The sequence below is a fragment of the Rattus norvegicus genome, chromosome 16 (genome assembly GCF_036323735.1).
Source record: "Rattus norvegicus strain BN/NHsdMcwi chromosome 16, GRCr8, whole genome shotgun sequence".
NCBI classification, from domain to species: domain Eukaryota; kingdom Metazoa; phylum Chordata; class Mammalia; order Rodentia; family Muridae; genus Rattus; species Rattus norvegicus.
Genome location: NC_086034.1, coordinates 5829478 through 5849014, shown reverse-complemented (window position 1 = coordinate 5849014; position 19537 = coordinate 5829478). Strand labels below are relative to the sequence as shown.

Here is a 19537-nt window from a genome sequence, read left to right as displayed (position 1 = left end):
CTCATACTTTTCTCTGTTTTTAAACGTGGGGCGGGGTCTCTCTAAGTTGCCCAGGCAGCATGAACTCACCATACAGCCCAGGAACTCCAGGAAGTCTTGTCCTCCTACCTCAGCCTCTCGAGCAGCTGGGATTGCAGGCCTACGCTATCATGCTCATCTCAAATGGTCCTTTTCAAAGTACAAAGAGCTCCATGGAGCTCCTGAAGTCTTCACAGGAGCTGCATGAGTCACAGAGGCCAATGGTTTCTCTTTAAAAATAAGGACTGTAGTTGCAGTCTACAGTTCCAACCCCTGGGAGGATCAGACAAGACTGTCTGAGCCCAAGAGTTAGCACTAAAGAGCAAGCAAACAAAAACACAAAACACAAAACCAAACAAACAAAAAGCCAGAATCTGCAGGCTTCAGATCTATCCCTGTTGCCTCCCAAATCAATAGGAAACTCTCTGAGGCCTAGAAATGTCCCTTCCTGGATATCTGCGCCCTGAGTCACACCAAGCATGGAGTCAGCCTTTACGATCTCAACAATACAGATGCAGGTGCTTTCAGTATGAGCTGCCCGTTAAACCATAAAGCGCTCACACCACTGCCAACAGTGTTAGCCTTGCTTCAGACGGTGACACTGACTTGTGTCAGGCCAGTGTTAAGCCTGTACAGGCTCCATCTCATTAGGAATAGATCCTTATTACCCTTACTTGGCATGTAAACACAATATTAACAACTCACAAACACTCCTTTCCAAGACTGCTAGAGAACAGAGCCTGGTCAACACGAAAAGCTGGTCAGGTCACAGTGGGCACTGGGGACCCTGGCGTGGGAGAGACTCCTCTAATTTGTGCCCACAGATGAGACATAATGGTGGCCAAAACTGTCCTCGATTAAGGTCTGCTAAGAGCCAGCTGATGAGAACTGTTAACAAGTGAGAACACAGCAGGCGCCGACATATAATACCTGGGCCTTCTTTACGACTGTGTAACAGGACTCCATGAATTCAGACTCTGTTCCCACATATCCAGCTACCTTCTCAAGTAATCACAAAAGAGAAGTCAAATGGATACCTTTCTAACAAACAAAAAGCAAGCAAGCAGGTGCTGAGAAGACGAGCTCAGCATGAAGCCTGCCCTGTGAGGCTCTGGCTCCAGGCTGGCAGCAGCACTGACCCACTGAGAGGAGGAGTGCAGAGCACGGCAGGCTTTACTCCTCATGCCAGCATCCAGCTTTCTCCTTTGGTCTGATGGGAAAGTAGTCTTGTGAAATGCTGACCTACTCCAAGATTAAAACAAAACAATGAGCCAGATGTTATCTTTCTTATCTTTCATACCAGCACTCGGGAAGCTGAGGAAGGAGTAGTTGCAAGCTTGAGGCCAGTATGGGATAAATAACAAGACTCTGTCTCAAAAAGGTTCAAAACAAGACAACCACTGGGGCTTATTCTACGTTCTCAGAATTCTGGACTGCCTCTGCCAGAGGTCAATCCAAGAGAAAGCTAGAGGAAAAGACACAGGAGAGTGGAACACGGGTACCTGACCCCCTGCGGATGTCTAACTGCACTCCACACTCACCTTGGACAGGTACTTATTTGCTCAGCCTTAGCTCCTTAACCCAATGCACTAAGAATGAAAATGTAAGCCATTCAGAGTCGTAAGCACTGGAGGAGGAACGTGAAGGATTTGTTGGGCCTAGCACAGTTCTTCTCTCCTGGGAGCAGGTTAGCCTCTGAGGGGATGTGGCAGTGTCTGGAGACATTGCTAAGTGCTACATTGGTGGGGAGAAGACCTCTTGGCCTCATGAGCCAGGGGGGCTAACATCCCCCAGTGCATAAAACAGTCCCTATAGCCAAGCTTGGCCTGCCCAAAAGTCAGCAGTGCTAAGACTTGGAAGTCCTGACTAGTATGTGGCAGACACACAGTAAATACAATCTGTAAATTTATCTTTCCTACTATAACAATTATAATAGCAGTTTCTCTATCTCAAGGATAACCATCATCTGTGAACAAAATGCTGTACTCACTTTTCTTCTTGAAATACTGGGCAACAGTTGTGTTACTTTGGAGATAGGAAGAGTCAGTTGCTTGGATGATTCTGGGGAACGCAGTAGTTTTATTAAATAGAGCATATAACAGAGCACCAGGACAGCCGTGTAGAGAAGCTGAAACAAGGAAACAAGGGGTTGAAATTAAACTGTTTTGATTGAGGCATAATTACAACAGGACTATAAATACTTATTTATCTCCAAGGTTAATCGAGAAATAGAAGTGTCTTAATTAACTGCGCCTTCCAAAGAGCGGCACGCACTCACTCCGTAGCACCTCTATGCACGGGCTCCAACACTTCACTTGCCTGGAGAACACAGCTACTGCGGCAGATGGCCACACGCTCAAATGGCGCGACGTCAGAAACCCACCCAGCAGACTGACTCCAGGGGTCCTGACTGCCCGCAGCCGGGGATTTGCCAACATTTAGGACTGGGAACCGTGGAACCTGTGCCATTTATGATTAAAAGGCAGAATTGAGCTGCTGGCTTTCTCCTCCCCACCCAGGGCATTGGCAGGGTGACAGCTGCTTTGAGCTCCAAGAGGAAAAGGCGGGGTGGTGAGAAGGTCTACCTCACCCCCCACCCAACTGGGACAAAAGAATCGCTTCTGGTCAGAAGTGGTCAGCTAGCTCTTTTTTGAAGTTGGAAATGAATATCCAAAGGGGCCCCTTGCTACTGGCCCCCTTCTGAGAATGACAGTGGCCTTGCCACAGGCTCCCTTCTGAGAACAACAGTGCATTCTAGATCAAGGACTGGAACCTCCAAATCCCTCTTTTCTTTTTTCTTTCCTTTTGATTTTTCAAGACAGGGCTTTTCACTATGTAGCTTTGGCTCTCCTGGAACTCACTCTGTGGACCAGGCTGGCCTCAAACTCACAGAGATCCACCTGCCTCTGCCTCCCGAGTGCTGTAGTTGAGGGTGAGCATTGCCTGGCCCAAGGCCCTCTCTCTACGTCTATACAAGGGAACTCCTGTCAAAATGCACATGGCAGGGAAGAGGAGGAGGCGTGTTTAGTAGGCTTGGTATCCTGTGTGCTCTAATCTCAGCCATGTGCAAACATGAAACTTGCTGTCCACCAGTCTTCCTCACTCACGCCTCAAGGCTTCAACCAAGTAGCATGAGCGTGAGCCCCAGCAGCCACGACCCCTGTCCTTGGGATTGGTGTTTCTCCACCTCTCCTCGCCTTCCTGCCCAGCTGAGTTCTGGAAAACAGTGGCAATTTGAAGGCAAGAGTACCACGGCCACAGGACCCTCCCTTTATTTCCATCAGGAGAAAGTCACATAGTAACAACTGTTACCATTATAACCATAGGATTCAGTGGCTTGTAGTACACTTGCATTGTTGTCAAACCATCGATATGTCACCACTACCTAATCCCTTAACATTTTCATTACCCCAAAAGGAAACTGCACCCTTTAAGCAATCACTACTCATTCCCCACTTAGCAACACTACCAAGCGGTCTGTGGTCCTGCCTACCTGGACATTATATATTAATGGAATCATTCAATGTGTGGCCTTTTGTGCCTGACTAGCTCTCTCCTTTGGTATGTTTTGTTCTTAAACCAGGCTGACCCCGACCTTGCACTGCTCCTCCTGCCTCTGCCTCCAGATGCTGGGATGACGTGTACGCCACTCCGCACGGCAGTTCTTAGGACCGAATGGTACTCCATTCTGTGGATACACCAAATCAGTTTAACCAGTCATTGGCTAATGGGCATTAGAGACCGTGTGCCTTCCAGCCACCGTGAATAGTGTTGGGAATGTTCTCTTTGGTATATATACTTCAGAGTGGGATGCTGGCATATGCTGTATTGGTTTAATTTTTAGAGGCACCGTCAAACTGCACAGAAGCTGCATTACTTTATGTACAGAGCAGAAATGTACTAGTTTCAACTTTCCACAACCTTACCTACATTGTTACTCTAGTAAGTATGAAACGATACCTCACTGTGGTTTTATATTTATTTGTTTATTTGTTTGTTGTTAGATTTTCTCTGGGTAGAACTGACAAGGTGACCAGGTTGGCCTTAAACTCCTACAATCCCACCTGCTTGTTTCTGCTTCCTGAGTTGAGTACTGGGTTTAAAGGCCAGGCCAGGCCTTCACTATGGTTTTGATTTGCATTTCCCTACTAATTATTGATCCTGAAATTTTTTCATGTGCTTTCTGTCCACTTGTTTTATATATCCTTTGGGGAAATGTCTGTTCAAATTCTTTGCCCGGTTTTTAACTGAGTGGCTTGTCTTTTTTTATTGTCAGGAATAAGCATTCCTTATTGATTCTAGGGTGAGTTTTATGGGCAGTTTAAGGAAGACCTTGGACGCAGGTTTGACAAGGGGACTCTCAGTGCCCTGGGCAGGGCTCACACACTGCTGTGAGTGTCACTGTCTCATACACACTTGGCAATCTCCTTCATGATTGTCCTATGGAGCTTGTAAAGTCTCATGCCAAGGAAGCAAATGCATTCAGTTTCCCTTGTTGAACTATGACCCTACTGTGGGTAGAAACTGTGACATCAGAAACACATAGTGCCAGCAGGGCATGCTGGTACAGAGGCAGCAGATCTCTAAGTTCGAGGCCAGCCTGGTCTATAAAGTCAGTTCCAGGACAGCCAGGGCTACACAGAATAACCCTGTCTTGAAAAATCAAAAAGAAAAGAAAGAAACATTCAGTGCCAGGTGCCTCTCCCAAAGTGCGAGCCGGCTGCACCGGGCATTCCTGAGGGCCTTCTGCTTAGAGAGGACGCTTAAAAACAAGGGAAATGATGAAAGCCACAGTTCTAGATCCAAACAGAGGTGGGAAACAGCCAATTCAGATAATTTCTCTAAACTATGTATCTCTTTGCAAATTCATATTGTGGGCAATCACCTTAATTAATTTTCTATCTAGTCACTTTGTGTTCCATAAAAAGTATGAATATTTTTCAGAGGACGTAGGAAAGAGGGTCAAATAGACCATCACTAAGCAGCATCCCCATCTGTCTTTTCAAACACGAATGAAAACCATACACTAGAAATCCAAGCATGGAGTTCTTGTCTCTAATCCTCGCAGTCTCCAGGCTCATATAGGAGCACTGCTACAAGGTCAAGGCCAGGTGGGGGCACAGTATGAAATCCTGTCCCCCAAACAAAAAATGTCACAACCAACCAAACAACACCCAAACCAAACCACTCATCAAAACAAACCCACTACAAACCACTCTGTAAGTCTTTTTGATATCTGGCAAATAACTGACCTTGGGCTTCATTTCTATAATTTACTTGTTTGTTTGTTTGTTTATGTTTTTGAGACAGGGTCTCTCTATGAAGCCCTGGTTGGCCTGGAACTACCTATGTAGAGCAGGCTAGCCTCGAACTCAGAAAAATCAGTCTGCCTCTGTCTCTTAAGGTGTGTGCCAACATGCCCAGGTTTAGGTTTCATTTTTGAGAGCAGCCCTTTTGCTCCAGCAATATCTTTATTAGGAGAGCTGCGGAGGTCTGTACCTAGAATATCCCATGGAGCCAAAGTTGCTACAACTGAAAACGGGCTTGGTTGGACTTGGGTCATTCTCTCTGAATTACGTGAGATTTCAATCTAAGTTTAAAATATACTTGGCAGCGTTTCCTCCTATTCTGCAAACAACTGACTGAAAATCAAGGAGAATAGTACCCACACCGTTTGATTCCTACTCCACCCCCTTGCTCCCCCATAAGACTCTTAAGCAATCAAAGATCATTGTGATATGGACCCGCCCACAGAATGTCTAACAGGAGTTTCAATGCTGGGTATCAGAAAGCACATGGCCCTCCCCAGGTCCCTAGGACACCAGTGTGTGAGGCAGGACAGAGTTTCCAACTCTCCCACAGCAGGAGCACTGTGAACACAGAGCACATGCAGTGGGAACAGAAGGGAAGACAGAGATGCTAGAGTAAGGCCATAATTCTCACCTGAGCCAAAGAAAAGATGTACAGACCCCAGTGAGGCAGCCACAGGACCAGAAGAGCCGTCAGCACACTCCTGAGGATGACCGACATGCTCTCAGCAAGTACCTGCATGCAGACGGAAAGTACCATGTTATCAACAAGTCACTATGAAGTGACATAACAGACAGAGTGCGGCATGGTGGCTGCCCTGGCACGGGAATAGGCATAGCTGGGAATAAGCGTCAATAGTTATGTTTATTTCTTAGAAAGGGTGGGTAGTTCATTCATTTTCAATATGGTGTGCATTAAATAATGTATTGTAAAAGAGGAAAAGAAGCATCAACATCATTTATAAGTAAACAAGGTCTCTAGAAAAATATGAAATGTTTTTATAGCACTCCTAAATTTTTATTCCAACTTTTTAAATCATATTATATTTATTTACTTATTATATATAAGTACACTATATATATTCAGACACACCAGAAGAGGGCATCAGATCTCATTACAGATGGCTGTGAGCCACCATGTGGTTGCTGGGATTTGAACTCAGGACCTCTGGAAGAGCAGTCAGTGCTCTTAACTGCTGAGCCATCTCTCCAGCCCTTATTCTAACTCTTATCTTTCTTTTTACAGAATCAGTTTCTCATTTACAATAAGGAGAGGTAAAGGCAACCACCCCACCACAGGTTGTGTGTATGTGTTCAATGCATTCACATATGTGCATGTGTGTGGGCACATGGAGGCCAGAGATCAAGGTCAGCTGTCTTCCTCTATGGCTCTCCACCTTACTTTTTGAGACAAATGCCTTTCACTGAACTTGGAACTTCCTATTTTGGTTAGACTGCTATTCAGTAAGACACAGGATTCTCCTGTCTGTGCCTCCCCAGGGCTGGGAATGACAGTCATGGCTTACAATATGGGCACAGGGATAGAAATGCAGGCCCTCACTCATATACAGCGAGCATGTCACTGACTGAACCATGTCGCTGGTGTCTTCTTGCTTTTTGAGATAAAACCCTGTTATATAGCCTGAAGTAGCCTTGAAAACACTATCCTCCAGCCTCAGACTCTGGAGTTCTAGGATTATACATATATCCTGCCACACTTTAATTGGTAAAAACAAACTTTAGCATAGCCTATCTGACAAATTTAAAATAATAAATTCATCATGCTACCTTTTCCCAAGTAGTTCTCTACAATCAGACCTAGAAAAAGCACTCTGCTATGAGAAGATTCTTTAAATACCACACATCTGGAGTCTGTAAAGGTTCAGCAGTTAAATGCATTGGCTTCTCTCCCAGAGGATCTGGTTTCAGCTCTCAGCACCAGTATGGTGGCTCACGGCTGTCTATAATTCCAAGAACTCTAACCCCCTTTCCTGGTCTCCGGAGGCACCAGGCATCCAAATGATACCCAGACCTACTCACAAGCAAAAGATCCATGCGCACAACACATAAACAAACAAACACTGCCCCAGGTGTGATGGCAACGCCTTCACCCCCAGCGTTGAGAAGGCACAGGCAGGTGTGGATCTCTGTCAGTTCCAGGCCAGCTTGGGCTGCATGGTATGACCCTGTTCCAAAATAATCAATCACAATAACAGAACCCCACACTTCCCATCATTGCTCACACTTCCTGTACATAAGAGACTCACTGACCTTGAGTTTAACAAACATATGTGCTTGCGCCAAGACCCAAAAAGGCTCTCCCAGAAGTTCCACGACTGCTGAGAGACCAAAGAGCAGCACGCCAGTTCCATAGTAGGGGACCACATTTGGATCAGGTACTTCAAGCAACTGCAACCAGACCCAGCCCAAGCACAAGGACCAAAATATACCCAGGGGGACACTAGGAGAATAGAAAAGATGGCCTTTAATATACAGAGGCTTAAGTATAAAATACATTAAAACAGTAACACTGAATGAAAACAACAGTCGTAATAAAAATGATTACCACAGTAAGACTCTGCTAGTAGGGAATGCAGGCCTCACCTACGTGCCTGCCGTTACCTCACAGCGATGCTCAGTCATTATCCCATTTACAGGGAACCTGGGGCTGAGAGGGGCTGGTGACTTGGCAACGGTTATAAATAGGTGGCCAAGAACAGAAACAAGAGCCACTCATGATCTGACTCCAAAGCCTACACTGCATCCACTGGTGTAGACGAAGTCAATAAGGAAACTGTGGAACAAACCCTGATGCTATGCTTAGGATGACTGTCAGACAGATTCAACCACCCCACAGAACCAACAGTCCCCAGTCCTCACTGCACCCCACAGAACCAACAGTCCCCAGTACTCATTTCATGTGTATCACGGGGCACAGTCTTGCTAATAAGATGGACACCGCCAGCCCTTCTGATAGGCATCTCTGTGAGGCAACAGAGTTACACAAGGGTGGCATTGAGAAAGACCACCAGCCTCGCTGCAGGGATCCAGCCGAGAACCACTTTAATTTTCAGCTGACATACTTGGTCCAGAAGAATATTCTAAAGAATGAACAGAGGTGTAAAGAAAGCCTTGACAGACTTTTTAAAAATATTAAGTGGCTGCTAAAGGCTCCAGGGAAGCTCCAGGGCGTAAATATAAGGGATAAACGCAGTGCAGCAGCAGCCAGAAACCTAGTCCAGGAACCCCAGCCAGGGCCGTCCTGGCTACGGAGAGAAGCAGGCCACGCAGCATCTCCAACTCAGACACCCTCCCCTTCTGCTACTAAAATTAGTCCCTGAACCCACTACAAAGCCAGTGTGGAGACAAGTGGCTCTAGGCAGGCACTGTCATTTCACTGTGACACTCTCGGCACATGTCATTTGCTGAGGCAAAACTCACGTTAGCCACAGGAGGTTGAGGGTCTGAGTCCAGTCCCGCTGGGTACCCCCACTCAGACAAGCTCTTCGGAAGGCCTCCCGGGCCAGGAAGATGGTGGTTGAGTAAAGCAGTGTTAGTCTACAAAGCAAACGTAGAAACTGGTAAGGCCTCCAGGCTTTTAAATGTTTTATGGAAAGAAACCTTGAGACTTTCCTAGCAACAGGAGTAAGAAAAGTTGTTGGTTATAAGCCACTTGGTGAGCCTGGTGGCACAGGCCTGTGATCTAACTCCTAGGGAGGCTGAGGCAGGAAGAGCACAAGTTCAAGGCCTGCTGAGCTGCACAATGAGTTCAGGGCCAGCCTGCATCTCAGGACTAAGGATACACTCAGCGGTGCAGCACTTGCCTAGCGCCTCCAGCACTTCAGGAAAAGCAACTCAAAAACTACTGGTGGGGATGTAGAGGGCAGTGTCGCATACAGGCGCCCATCAGTCTGTACCAATGAAAACAGAGGTGGAACCAAGCAAGGCACACTGGACGGTGACAGAGTAAGTGTTGCAGTGACCAGAGTCTGCAGCTTTATGGCTGAGGGCAGAGGTATGGCCCTGCTGTACCCAGAAAAAGAGACAAGCTTAGCACCTACATAATAAGGGCCTCCTGGGGACACTCGAGCCTCTGAGAGCAGCAGGGGTTCTATCACACAGTGACGCTAGCCAAAGACTTTCAAGACAAACGGCATGGCAGATGGTCGGCATGGCAGATGGTAGCTACAGAGGTGGCTGCACCCCATCAGGAACACTTGCCTGAGTACCTTGCAGGCGGCCAACACCTAGAGAAAAGCAGCCTTCTGCGGCCAACAGCCTGGCGATGTGGTTCAAGTGCACCACTCCCCATATTCCACCACGCATGTATCCCATCCCGCACAGCAGATGAGGAGGCAAAGCCGCACCTCACACTGTGGGGAAGATGGCAAAGGCTGTGGTGGCCAAGAGAGGCTGCATGGGAGAGAAATCTGCTCCCTCTGTACTCCTACTTGCTAACCAGTGCGTCTCAGTGGTTGCTCTGTCTCCCACCGCCTCGGAGGTCATGGACCCCACCTAGAACAAAGCTCCAGGTGGCTGTGCTGCAGTCCCGAGTTTGAGAACTGCCATTGGGCTCCTGAAGAGCACCGTGAGCGGGCAGACGGTAAGTACCAGGCAGCAGACTCTGTCTGGAGCGCTGGCTTTGTTGTCAGGCGATAAAGAAGCACCTGAGAAGCTGAGCTGTTCTAAGGACATCATGTCGTACACTGTGTGTGTGTCACTGGTGAAGACAAAATAAGTGTGGGTGTCCTAGAACAGAAGAAACAAGCTGAGTCTTACAAGACAAAACAAGTTCACTTTCCAGAGAATTCATCACAAGGATTCAAGCTCTGATTAGTTACCAGCTAACAACAAAATCACTGAGGCAGAAGTGAAGGCGGCTGGCTATCCCCAGCCCTGCAATTTTGAGACACGTCCTCACGAACTGCACAATTCCTGCTTCCTGTACTGTGTCAGCAGGATAAGAACATAGGATTATACCTGAGACAAGGTCTGCAATAAATTACTCCCACTCTTCTCCTGGGCCCTAAGAGCAGAAAAACTGGAACGCTAGGGAGAAATGTGCACTTGGAAGCTGCTAATGGAAAACACTGCATGGGTCCATTAAGCACAGCAGTGCCCGCTCATGCCCCGCCCCGCACTCCTCCTCAGCCCACTGCTGAAACCCTGTGCTGCTGGAAGGCATGACTCTAAAATCTGAGTGGCACATGGGAACAATCTGAAAACCCCGTGACTGGTGATGGGAGCGGTGGAGTGCCAGGGTCCTTTCCTCTTACCTGACATTCACTACGCCCACAATCTCCTTTGACAGGAAGCGAAGAATAAATGCATTCAAGACAAAGGTGATTAATCGGAACAAGACCTGTAAGAAAACACATTTGGTTATGTCTGCAGCATCGACTTGACCGTGAGGACTGTGTAGCTGTCCCTCCAGATGCCCCCTGCTGTAGCAGATGCTCACACTGACACACTTGCTTTCTGTGAACTATAATTGCTCAGAGCCTCTCGCCACCCTGAGCAGTGGGCAAACGCCCATTCTACCTTCAGGCCCAAAGTCAGGGGGGCAGAGAGAGAACAGTGCTAGTGAGTCACACTGTCAGGCCCCTAGCTAAACTGTCTCCAGACATACCCAACCAATGGGCCATGGGACACTTGAGTCCCAAGATAGCTGAGAGTGCATCCCATCACATTTCTGGAGGACAAGGTCAAAAGACTGGACACTCCCAAAACCCCATTTGGAAACTGTACACACTAAAACGAGAGCCTACAGAGTATAGCATACTCACTAGGAATCTGAGACCTGGTGCCTTTCTTCTCTGCCTGGCAATGTCCAAGGATTCTAAGGACATTTTAATCTCCTTGGAATTTGACTGTCTTACTTACACAGGAAACACTGTTTACTGAACACTTGCCACTTTCCAGAGCTGGTGCATCATCTAAATAACAATTGTAGTAATAAGATAATGTAAAATGGGAGTGGGAAAACAGAGTCCAGCTACTGTCATCTGACAGGGACACATCCTGAGACTTTCAAACCTGTCCATTAAGAAAGAAAACCACCTAAACAAAGAGATCTTTCCATGAGACACAGGAGAACGAGAACCTACAATTAAACCTACAATTAAACGGGGCTCCCAAACAGAACTGCTGAATGGGATGCAAGTTTGACTCATGTTCTCTCTTCCTAACCACAAACGACAAATCAATTCTGCATTAAGCATGCTCATGGTTACCCATACATACACACAGCTGCCATTTTGGAAGATCTAATCAGTGTAGACTAGAGGGCTACCATTGTTTGAAAAATCTCCAGGCCATTAACACTATTCTTAAAGTGTCACAGAACAGCCAGCTCTTTACTGCCAAGATTATCACCATGTTTATGGAGTCAGAGATGATCTTTTCTATCTGATGAAAGCCCTGTAGCATCTTGGAATCATGTAGGCTCCTATCTACATTCCAGTTCCACACTCAGTGTTGGTGGCTGGCAGCCAGTTCATAGTCTTCTTTGAGAAGGTACTCAGCTGAAGCCCAGCCCATCACTTAATCTTAAATGCACGGAGAGCCTTCTTATTTTTACAAGGCTCGATTTTCTCTGTCAAATGAGGCTAACGATATTATAAGGTTGATTACAAGGCTAAAACAAGATTATAGAAATAAAAACATTTTTAAATGTACAAATTAAAGGCAATAAATCTTACATTGTGGCTAGCTCAGACAAATCACATTATAAAATGTAGCTGCAAAGCTACCTTAAGGATCAGCATTATAACTTAAGGAAGTATATAAGACTGAAATACAACACTCAAGGAATCTACATTTTGATGACCTTTAAAAACCCATACACACAGACACACACAGTCTCACACACACACACAGTCACACACACACAGTCACACACACACACACACATATACACACACACATACACGCTCACACACACATACATGCTCACACACACACATACACACACACACACACACACACACACACACCTATAAAGCCCATCATTTTGTACAACAATATATACTGATTGCAAATTGTACATTTGGCCAGGCAGTCATGGTGCATGCCTTTAATCCCAGCACTCATGAGGCAAAGGCAGGCAGATCACTGAGCCTGAGGCAAGCCTGATCTACAGAGCAAGTTCTAGGACAGCCAGGGCTACACAGAGAAATCCTCTCTCGTGAGAAAAAGCAAAAAACGAATTGTACATTTAAAAAGTTATTACTGTCCGAGATACTTACAGTCTCAGGCTATATCAGTATCTTCTAGTTGGTCTGAATAAAGGTTTGGGCTAATAAAGCCCAGGTTCCTAAGGCTACCCAGTGTTTTAAGTCCACTTAGTGGATCCTGATTAACAAAATAGCTCCATTTGCTTTCATTAAAAACTTTACAGGTAAGGGGCTTGAGACCCCATATGAACAACAATGCCAACCAACCAGAGCTTCCAGGGACTAAGCCACTACCCAAAGACTATACATGGACTGATCCTGGACTCCAACCTCATAGGTAGCAATGAATAGCCTAGTAGGGGCACCAGTGGAAGGGGAAGCCCTTGGTCCTGCCAAGGCTGGACCCCCATTGAACGGGATTCTTGGGGGGAGGGCGGTAATGGGGGGAGGAATGGGAGGGGAACACCCATATAGAATGGGAGGGGGAGTTAGGGGATGTTGGCATGGAAACCAGGAAAGGGAATAACATTTGAAATGTAAATAAGAAATACCCAATTTAATAAAGATGGAGGAAAAAAAAAACTTTACACGTATAAAAGCTTTTACATTTGTTGAGTATTTGACCCTTAAAAACAACCAAGCAGGCTAATCACGGGAGCACAAGCCTTTAATCCCAGCATCCACAAGGCAAAAGTGGACAAATTTGAGACCAGCCTGGTCTATGTAGAGAATTCTAGTCCAGCCAGGGCTACACAGTGAGACCCTGTCAAAAGAACAAAACAACAAAAGACAGCCAGGGCTGAGACTACAGCTCAGTGATGCGCTGGCTTAGGATGTGTGGAGCCATCAAGTTGCAACAGCAAAGGACAGCCAGGCAAATTCACCTGAAACAGAACTCAGAATGAAGCAATCTCACCTAATATCAAACAACAAATGGATGGCCCAGCTTAGCTTCATACAGAATCCACAGAAGCCAATCTGGGTAGTAAGGTATTTCCAAAGGTGGGGGGAAAAAATCAACACTATGCTGCTGGAGAGATGGCTCAGCAGTTAAGAGCACAGACTGCTGTTCCAGAGGTCCTGAGTTTAATTCCCAGCAACCACATGGTGGCTCACAACCATCTGTGATGGAATCTGATGCCCTCTTCTAATGTGTCTGAAGACAGTGACAGTGTACTCATACACAAAAAACAAGTAAATCTTAAAAAAAAAACAAAACAAAACACTATGCATAATATATTGAACTGGTGTATACTGTGAAAGAGAAAAACAAAGAACTAGACAAACGGAATTAAATGAAGAGTAGCCAATTTTGCTTTATATACTGTGTGCAAGGCACTTTTCTACATCCTTCAAACGTAGCTTATTTTACCCTACACTGCCATTTACAAACTTCTTATGCTAATAAAAGTAGCTAACATTTACTAAGCACCTTGTAGTGTACCAGAACATAACAGAAATTATTTCATCTAATCTTCCTAATCACCCTGTGAAGTTGCAGTACTGTTCTCATTCAAAATGAGGAAGCAGCTGGGATGGTGGTACATGTCAGGATGGTTACCCCAGCACTTCATATGCTGCAGCAAGAGTAGCAAGAATTCAAGGCCAGCTTGGGCTACATAGCAATCTCTTTTCTAAAAAAAAATAAAATAGGGGTTGTGGATTTAGCTCAGTGGTAGAGCGCTTGCCTAGCAAGCGCAAGGCCCTGGGTTCGGTACCCAGCTCCAAAAAAAAAATAAAATAAAATAAAAATAAAATAAAATAAAATAAAATAAAATGCAGAGGCAGGGCAGATCTGAGTTCAAAGCCATCCTGGTCAACAGAGTGAATTACAGGACAGCCAGGAAGGCATAGAGAGATCTTGTCTTTTAAAATAAAAGACAAAGACAAAGATGAAAAGGAAGTTGAAGAAGGAAGTCAGGCAAGCAGGAAGGAAGGAGAAAGGAAACGAAAAAAAAATGCTCAGTAAAAAGTCAAGTGATTTTTAACTTATTTTTGAGATAGGGTCTAAGTATATAGCCCTATCTGGACTGGAGCTCAGATTGGAACTCACACAGAACTCAACCTCTTGAATGTTGGGATGAAAGACTTGTGCCACTACACCTAGTCCAAGTAATTTGTATCTTAAAAGCAGTCATCTAACCTGAATCTAACTCAGCCTGGTTCTCTCTCCTAACCTCTTTGTGCCTCTTTGGTGAAGGTGGATTCTGGATCATGTGGATGAACTGACAAGAAAAAAAAAATAAAAAGCCAAAAAACGTCTGTCCAAGGACAAACTGCAGACGCAGTCTATTAAGTGCACTAGGATTCAGGTACTGTGCTAAGTGCTCTTATTCAAATGATCCCAAATAATCCTTGCAAATTGTTTTCTGAATTAGATACTATTACACTCATTTTGTCAACAAGGAGCTAAAAGACTCTGGGACTGAAGTGACGTGTTCTAGGTCACACAGCACGCAATGCCTGAACCCGGATCCCTGTTCTTAGCTATGCCATATGGTCTCTCTAAACTCAATGCGAATCAGAGTTGAAGAACGGTGTTTTGAGGATCAAGTGTGGAGCACTCAGGAAATGAACCCCTTAAAATATCAGATTAAAGTAGCCTCCGTCTCTACCACTTGTTTAAATCGTCTCCTATTACCACACAGTAATACAATGCTCAGAAAGCAAAGGCATCTTTGTCAATGGCATCAGCCGAGACTGGAACCGTAGACTCCCAACTCCTAGACCCGGCGCCCCTCCCCGCCGTCGTGGTCCCCCGTGGGACCCCGTGCAATGCGGGGAACCCAGAGTAGCCTCCCCCTGAGGCCTTGCCGGGGCACCACACGCTGGAGCGGGCGCAGCAGAGTACCTGCAGCAGGAGACCCGAGGAGGCCAGCCGGGCCGCCTGGCCCAGTACCTCCTGGCTGCCCATAGCCTCAGAGGCTCGGCTCAAAGGAGGAAACGCGCCCCGCGCCTGCTTCGTCGCGGAAAAATGGCGTCACGGACAGACTCGCTCCTGATTGGGGACTTTGACAACGGAGGCGGAGCACAAGGAGCTGCGAATCCAAACAACTTGTGAGGCTCTGTCTCTACCGCTTCTTGCTTGTGTTTGATTTCGGTGTTTTATTTTCTTTTTGTTTTTGTTGTTGTTTTGAGAGTGTGTTCAACGTCGGTCCCTGTAGTCCATGTTGACCTAGAGATCGCAGCCTCTGGAACATTGGGTTAACTAGGGCGCACTCCTAGGCCCAATTGGTATGATGTCTTTTGGCTTGTTTTTTTGTTTTGTTTTGTTTGAGACAGAGTCTCATTATGTAGCCCTGGTTAGCCTAGAGCTCGATACATAATTTTAGACTTGCCTCGAACTCAGTGATCTGCCGGATTCTGACTCCCAAGTGTAGGGTTTCCAACTGTTATTTTGAAATAAGGTCTTTCTGTGTAGCCAAGGCTGGCCTGGAATTCACTTAGAGAGTCTAGGATAGCCTTGAATTCCTGATCCTCTTGTCTCCAGCTCCCAGGTAATCTATGTTTTTCTAATTAAATTTTATTTTGTATAGTGTAGTTGTGTGTGTATCACTGAACTCTTCAGAAGTCAGTTCTCTTTCCACCTTTGCATGGGTTCCGAGATCAAACTCAGATTGGCAGGTTTACATGGTAAACTCTTAACCTGCCCGGCTAATGTGCAGGCCTGCTAAACATCTTCCCTGCCTAGCTTCCCGGTACTGGGGATTGAACCTAGAGCTTTATTAATGTAACGTGAGTGCTTTACCACAGATACCACAGTCCCATCCCTCTTCTTGCTTTGATTTTTTTAAATGGAAGTTGTTTCCTTTTATGAATATGTCTCTATTGCAAATAAATCCAATACTATGGCATTAGACACTGGGGTCAGAGGCTGGAGGTTCATAGTGTGTTCACCAAACACTTGAGAAACTCTAGGTACCACATACACCTACTCTGAACTCCAACACTCAGGGGTGAAGGCTGAAGGACCAAAAATTTAAAGTTGTCCTTAGGTGCATAAGGAGATTGAAGCCCAAGATGCAGAAGACCCTGTTTCAAAGCAAAGCAAAGCAAGCAAGCAGTGGTGTCAGGACACAGTGCTCAGCAGAGACGCTCAGATTCTTGCCATTGGCTCTTACACAAATGTAGGTACAGAACCCTTCCACCAACTGGGCTGGACAGGACTTCTCCCCATTTTGCAAAGGAAGAACCGGGGACTAAAAGTCAGACACAGCATTTTCATGTATGGAGTTTTGTAGAAACCTTCCCAAAGCTCTGATACTTGGGCCTGGTTGTCAGAGAGGAGGAAAGGAAGCCTGGGAGGTACAAGGTGCCTTGTTTGAATCTGCACATCACGGACCTGGGCAGAACAGACCAGGTCAAAGGACAGACTGGAAGTATTTCATACTTTTTCCCCAAAGTCCCCAGCATAAACGATCACCGTTTCTAAGCTCTTGGGCCTTCCTTGCTCTCTGGTAGTTGTGTGTCACCTTTTACATCATCGCCATCCTTATCAGTACATTTTAGACACTCACACTTGGATCTCTTCATCCCAGCACTCAGGAGGCAACTGTATCTCTTTGAGTTTGAGGCTAGCCTGGTCTACATAGCATACATCCAGACCAGCCAGAATGACATAGTGGAATTCTGTCTCAAAACAAACAAATGAAAAACCCGGACCCCTTAGTGGTCCTTAAAGAGTCCCTGTTGAGTGTTTCTTTGTTTCTGTCACTGTGTGTCTGCCCAAATCTCTTCCTTGATAGTACTCTGCCTTTCCAGGGACCCCATCCTGACCCCTAACTACCCACAGTCTGTACTTGCTTTGAACTAAATGTGTCTTCTCAAAATGTGTCACATAGTGACAGTCCTGACACATATACAGATACACTCAGGAGAGTACTTGGGAAGTAATTAGGATAAGGATGTCACTTTTGTGGTAATATTTGAGGGCTGGTTACAGTGAGTCAGTGACCGTATAAAGATGTTTGAAGGCTGCTATGGTGGATTGGTGGCTGTATAATAAAGACATTTGAGAGATCAGTGGCCATATTTAAAGAGAAGATATTTGAGGGCTGGCTATTGGATGAGTGGCTATATAAAGAAGACATTTAAGGGCTGGTGATATAGTTTAGAGATGCAATGTTTGCCTACCATGTGCAAACACATGGTTTTGACCTTCAGTACCTCAAAAAATATTTGGGAGAGATGACTTCTCTGTTCACTGTGAGTGGATACAGCAAGAAGGTGGCCATCTACAAACCAGGAAGAGTTCCCCTCACAAGAACCAAGCTGGTTGTCACCCTGATCTTGGACTCCTAGGATCCAGGATTGGAGAAATAAATTTCTGTTGTTTAAGCATCCCAGTCTATGGTGTTTTGTTACAACCACTCAAGCTGACTGTTGACAGTGCTTTAAAGCACTTCGTTCTCTTGTCTGGTTCTTCATAGAGCCTGCATCACAGTGAAGACAGAAGCGTGTGCCTCCACTGATCCAGCGAAGCTTCAAGCAGGCAGGAGTGCATCAGGATTTGCATCCTATGTACTGACAGAGAGCATTCCTAAACTCTCATGAATGCTTCCTGGTGCATCACTGTTGTAGGGCTGCTGGACATGGACTGCACCATTCAAAACCTCTGTGTCCTCATCTTCGTAGACAAAAGGAGCTCTGTTGAGTGTTGAGACAGAATATGAGGTTTGACCATCGGACAGACTTCTGGAACCTTCCTTCTGCTGATCACCAACTGGAGGACCCCCTGTGTGCTGTTTGTTGTTTGTTTGTTTGTTTGTTTGTTTGTTTAAATCCAACCTATTTTATTATTTGGCAACTTCACATAATGCACCCTGAAAACACACACTTCCTAGTTCTCCCAGGTCCACCCTCAAACCTTTGTGACCTCCCCACAGAAGAAGAAGGAGAAGGAGCAGGAGGAGAAAGAAGGAGAAAAACCAAGTCTAATTTATGTTGTCCATATACTCACTGGAGCATGGTCAGTGCTGACTGTTTTAAAGAGATATTATATTAGCATTGGGTTTATGGCTCAGTAGTATTGCGACTGCCCAGCATGTGTGAAGGCCTGGGGTGAAGCCCCAGTATCTATGATATTGATCTGGATATGAATATAGACATAGGGGTTGGGGATTTAGCTCAGTGGTAGAGCGCTTGCCTAGGAAGTGCAAGGCCCTGGGTTCGGTCCCCAGCTCCGGAAAAAAAGAAAAAAGAACCAAAAAAATGAATATAGACATAAATATAGGCATCGTCTGTCCTGTTAAGGTGGGCGTAATGATATTAGCAGACAAGTTTGGCCCACAAGTAACTTAAATTCTACTGGGAGGCTGAAAAATAAAATCTGAAGAAAAAAATCATAAAATCCCAAATTGGAATCAATCATGAAAGAATAAAAAGGATTCCTTGAGAATTTGTGGCAGTCACTAATCAAGCTGTCGTAATCAGCGTTCCTTCCTGCGGCTTGCTTCTGTGCCAGGTGACCTCCCTGCAGGGAACGCTGACCTGGGCCTTGTATTTCATTACTGTACTGGTGGGAGGTGCCAAGGCTGGTACTGAGCCAGTCAGACTTCCAGGGCAAGGGGGCAGGATGGGAGGCTACCACTGGGTAGAAGGCAGAGTGAAAGCTATGACAAGCTGAGGCCTGGACTTTGGCTGAATGGAGGCATCAGGACAGGCATGTTCCCACATAATAACCACTAGATGGCATGGCTTGCTGGGCAAGGGCCCTCGCAGACCAAGGTTTCCTGCTGTTTAGAAAACCTTCAACAGGGCCCCTCCTTGACATAGAACATCAACACTTTGCTCTTCCCTTGAAAGTCCCAGGGCACGACAAGGCTGCTGTGGTCATAACAGCCCACATTGTTGAGTCTACAAAGCCATGTGCTGGGTACTTTCATGATCACATTGAATTCCTCTAGCAGCCCAACAAGACTACTGTCCCCTCTGCTTTACAGACCAGGGAACAGACTTGGCCAAGTTAGGGGGCTTGATTTGAGGAGAAGTGACTGGAAACACCAGAGTGTAAACTGGGCCATCCCTTCTAAACAC

The 19537-nt window shown here is 45.9% G+C and overlaps 1 protein-coding gene and 1 long non-coding RNA gene across 6 annotated transcripts in view; one reads left to right on the top strand and one right to left on the bottom strand.

The window, feature by feature from the left end:
* Nucleotides 1–15494, bottom strand: part of Rft1 (RFT1 homolog) — a 34058-nt gene extending 18564 nt beyond the window's left edge. For 3 of the 5 annotated variants that reach the window (XR_005494551.2, XM_006252581.5, XM_039094264.2), the window contains exons 1-6: nt 15354–15494; nt 10604–10689; nt 8769–8885; nt 7599–7788; nt 5962–6063; nt 2009–2146 (exon numbers count right to left, since the gene is read on the bottom strand). Coding sequence is in view for 4 of the 5 variants with exons in the window: in XM_006252581.5 (XP_006252643.1) it covers nt 2009–2146; nt 5962–6063; nt 7599–7788; nt 8769–8885; nt 10604–10689; nt 15354–15416 (696 nt within the window). In the remaining variant the exon portion in view is untranslated. Of the gene's footprint in view, nt 1–2008; nt 2147–5961; nt 6064–7598; nt 7789–8768; nt 8886–10603; nt 10690–15353 lie in introns of those variants that run through there. The other 2 variants (NM_001135866.1, XM_063275133.1) reach the window with 2 other exon arrangements.
* Nucleotides 15475–18916, top strand: LOC134482446 (uncharacterized). The gene is made up of 2 exons (XR_010058555.1): nt 15475–15736; nt 17932–18916. It is a non-coding gene; the product is annotated as an uncharacterized LOC134482446 (long non-coding RNA).
* Nucleotides 18917–19537: the final 621 nt, after the last annotated feature.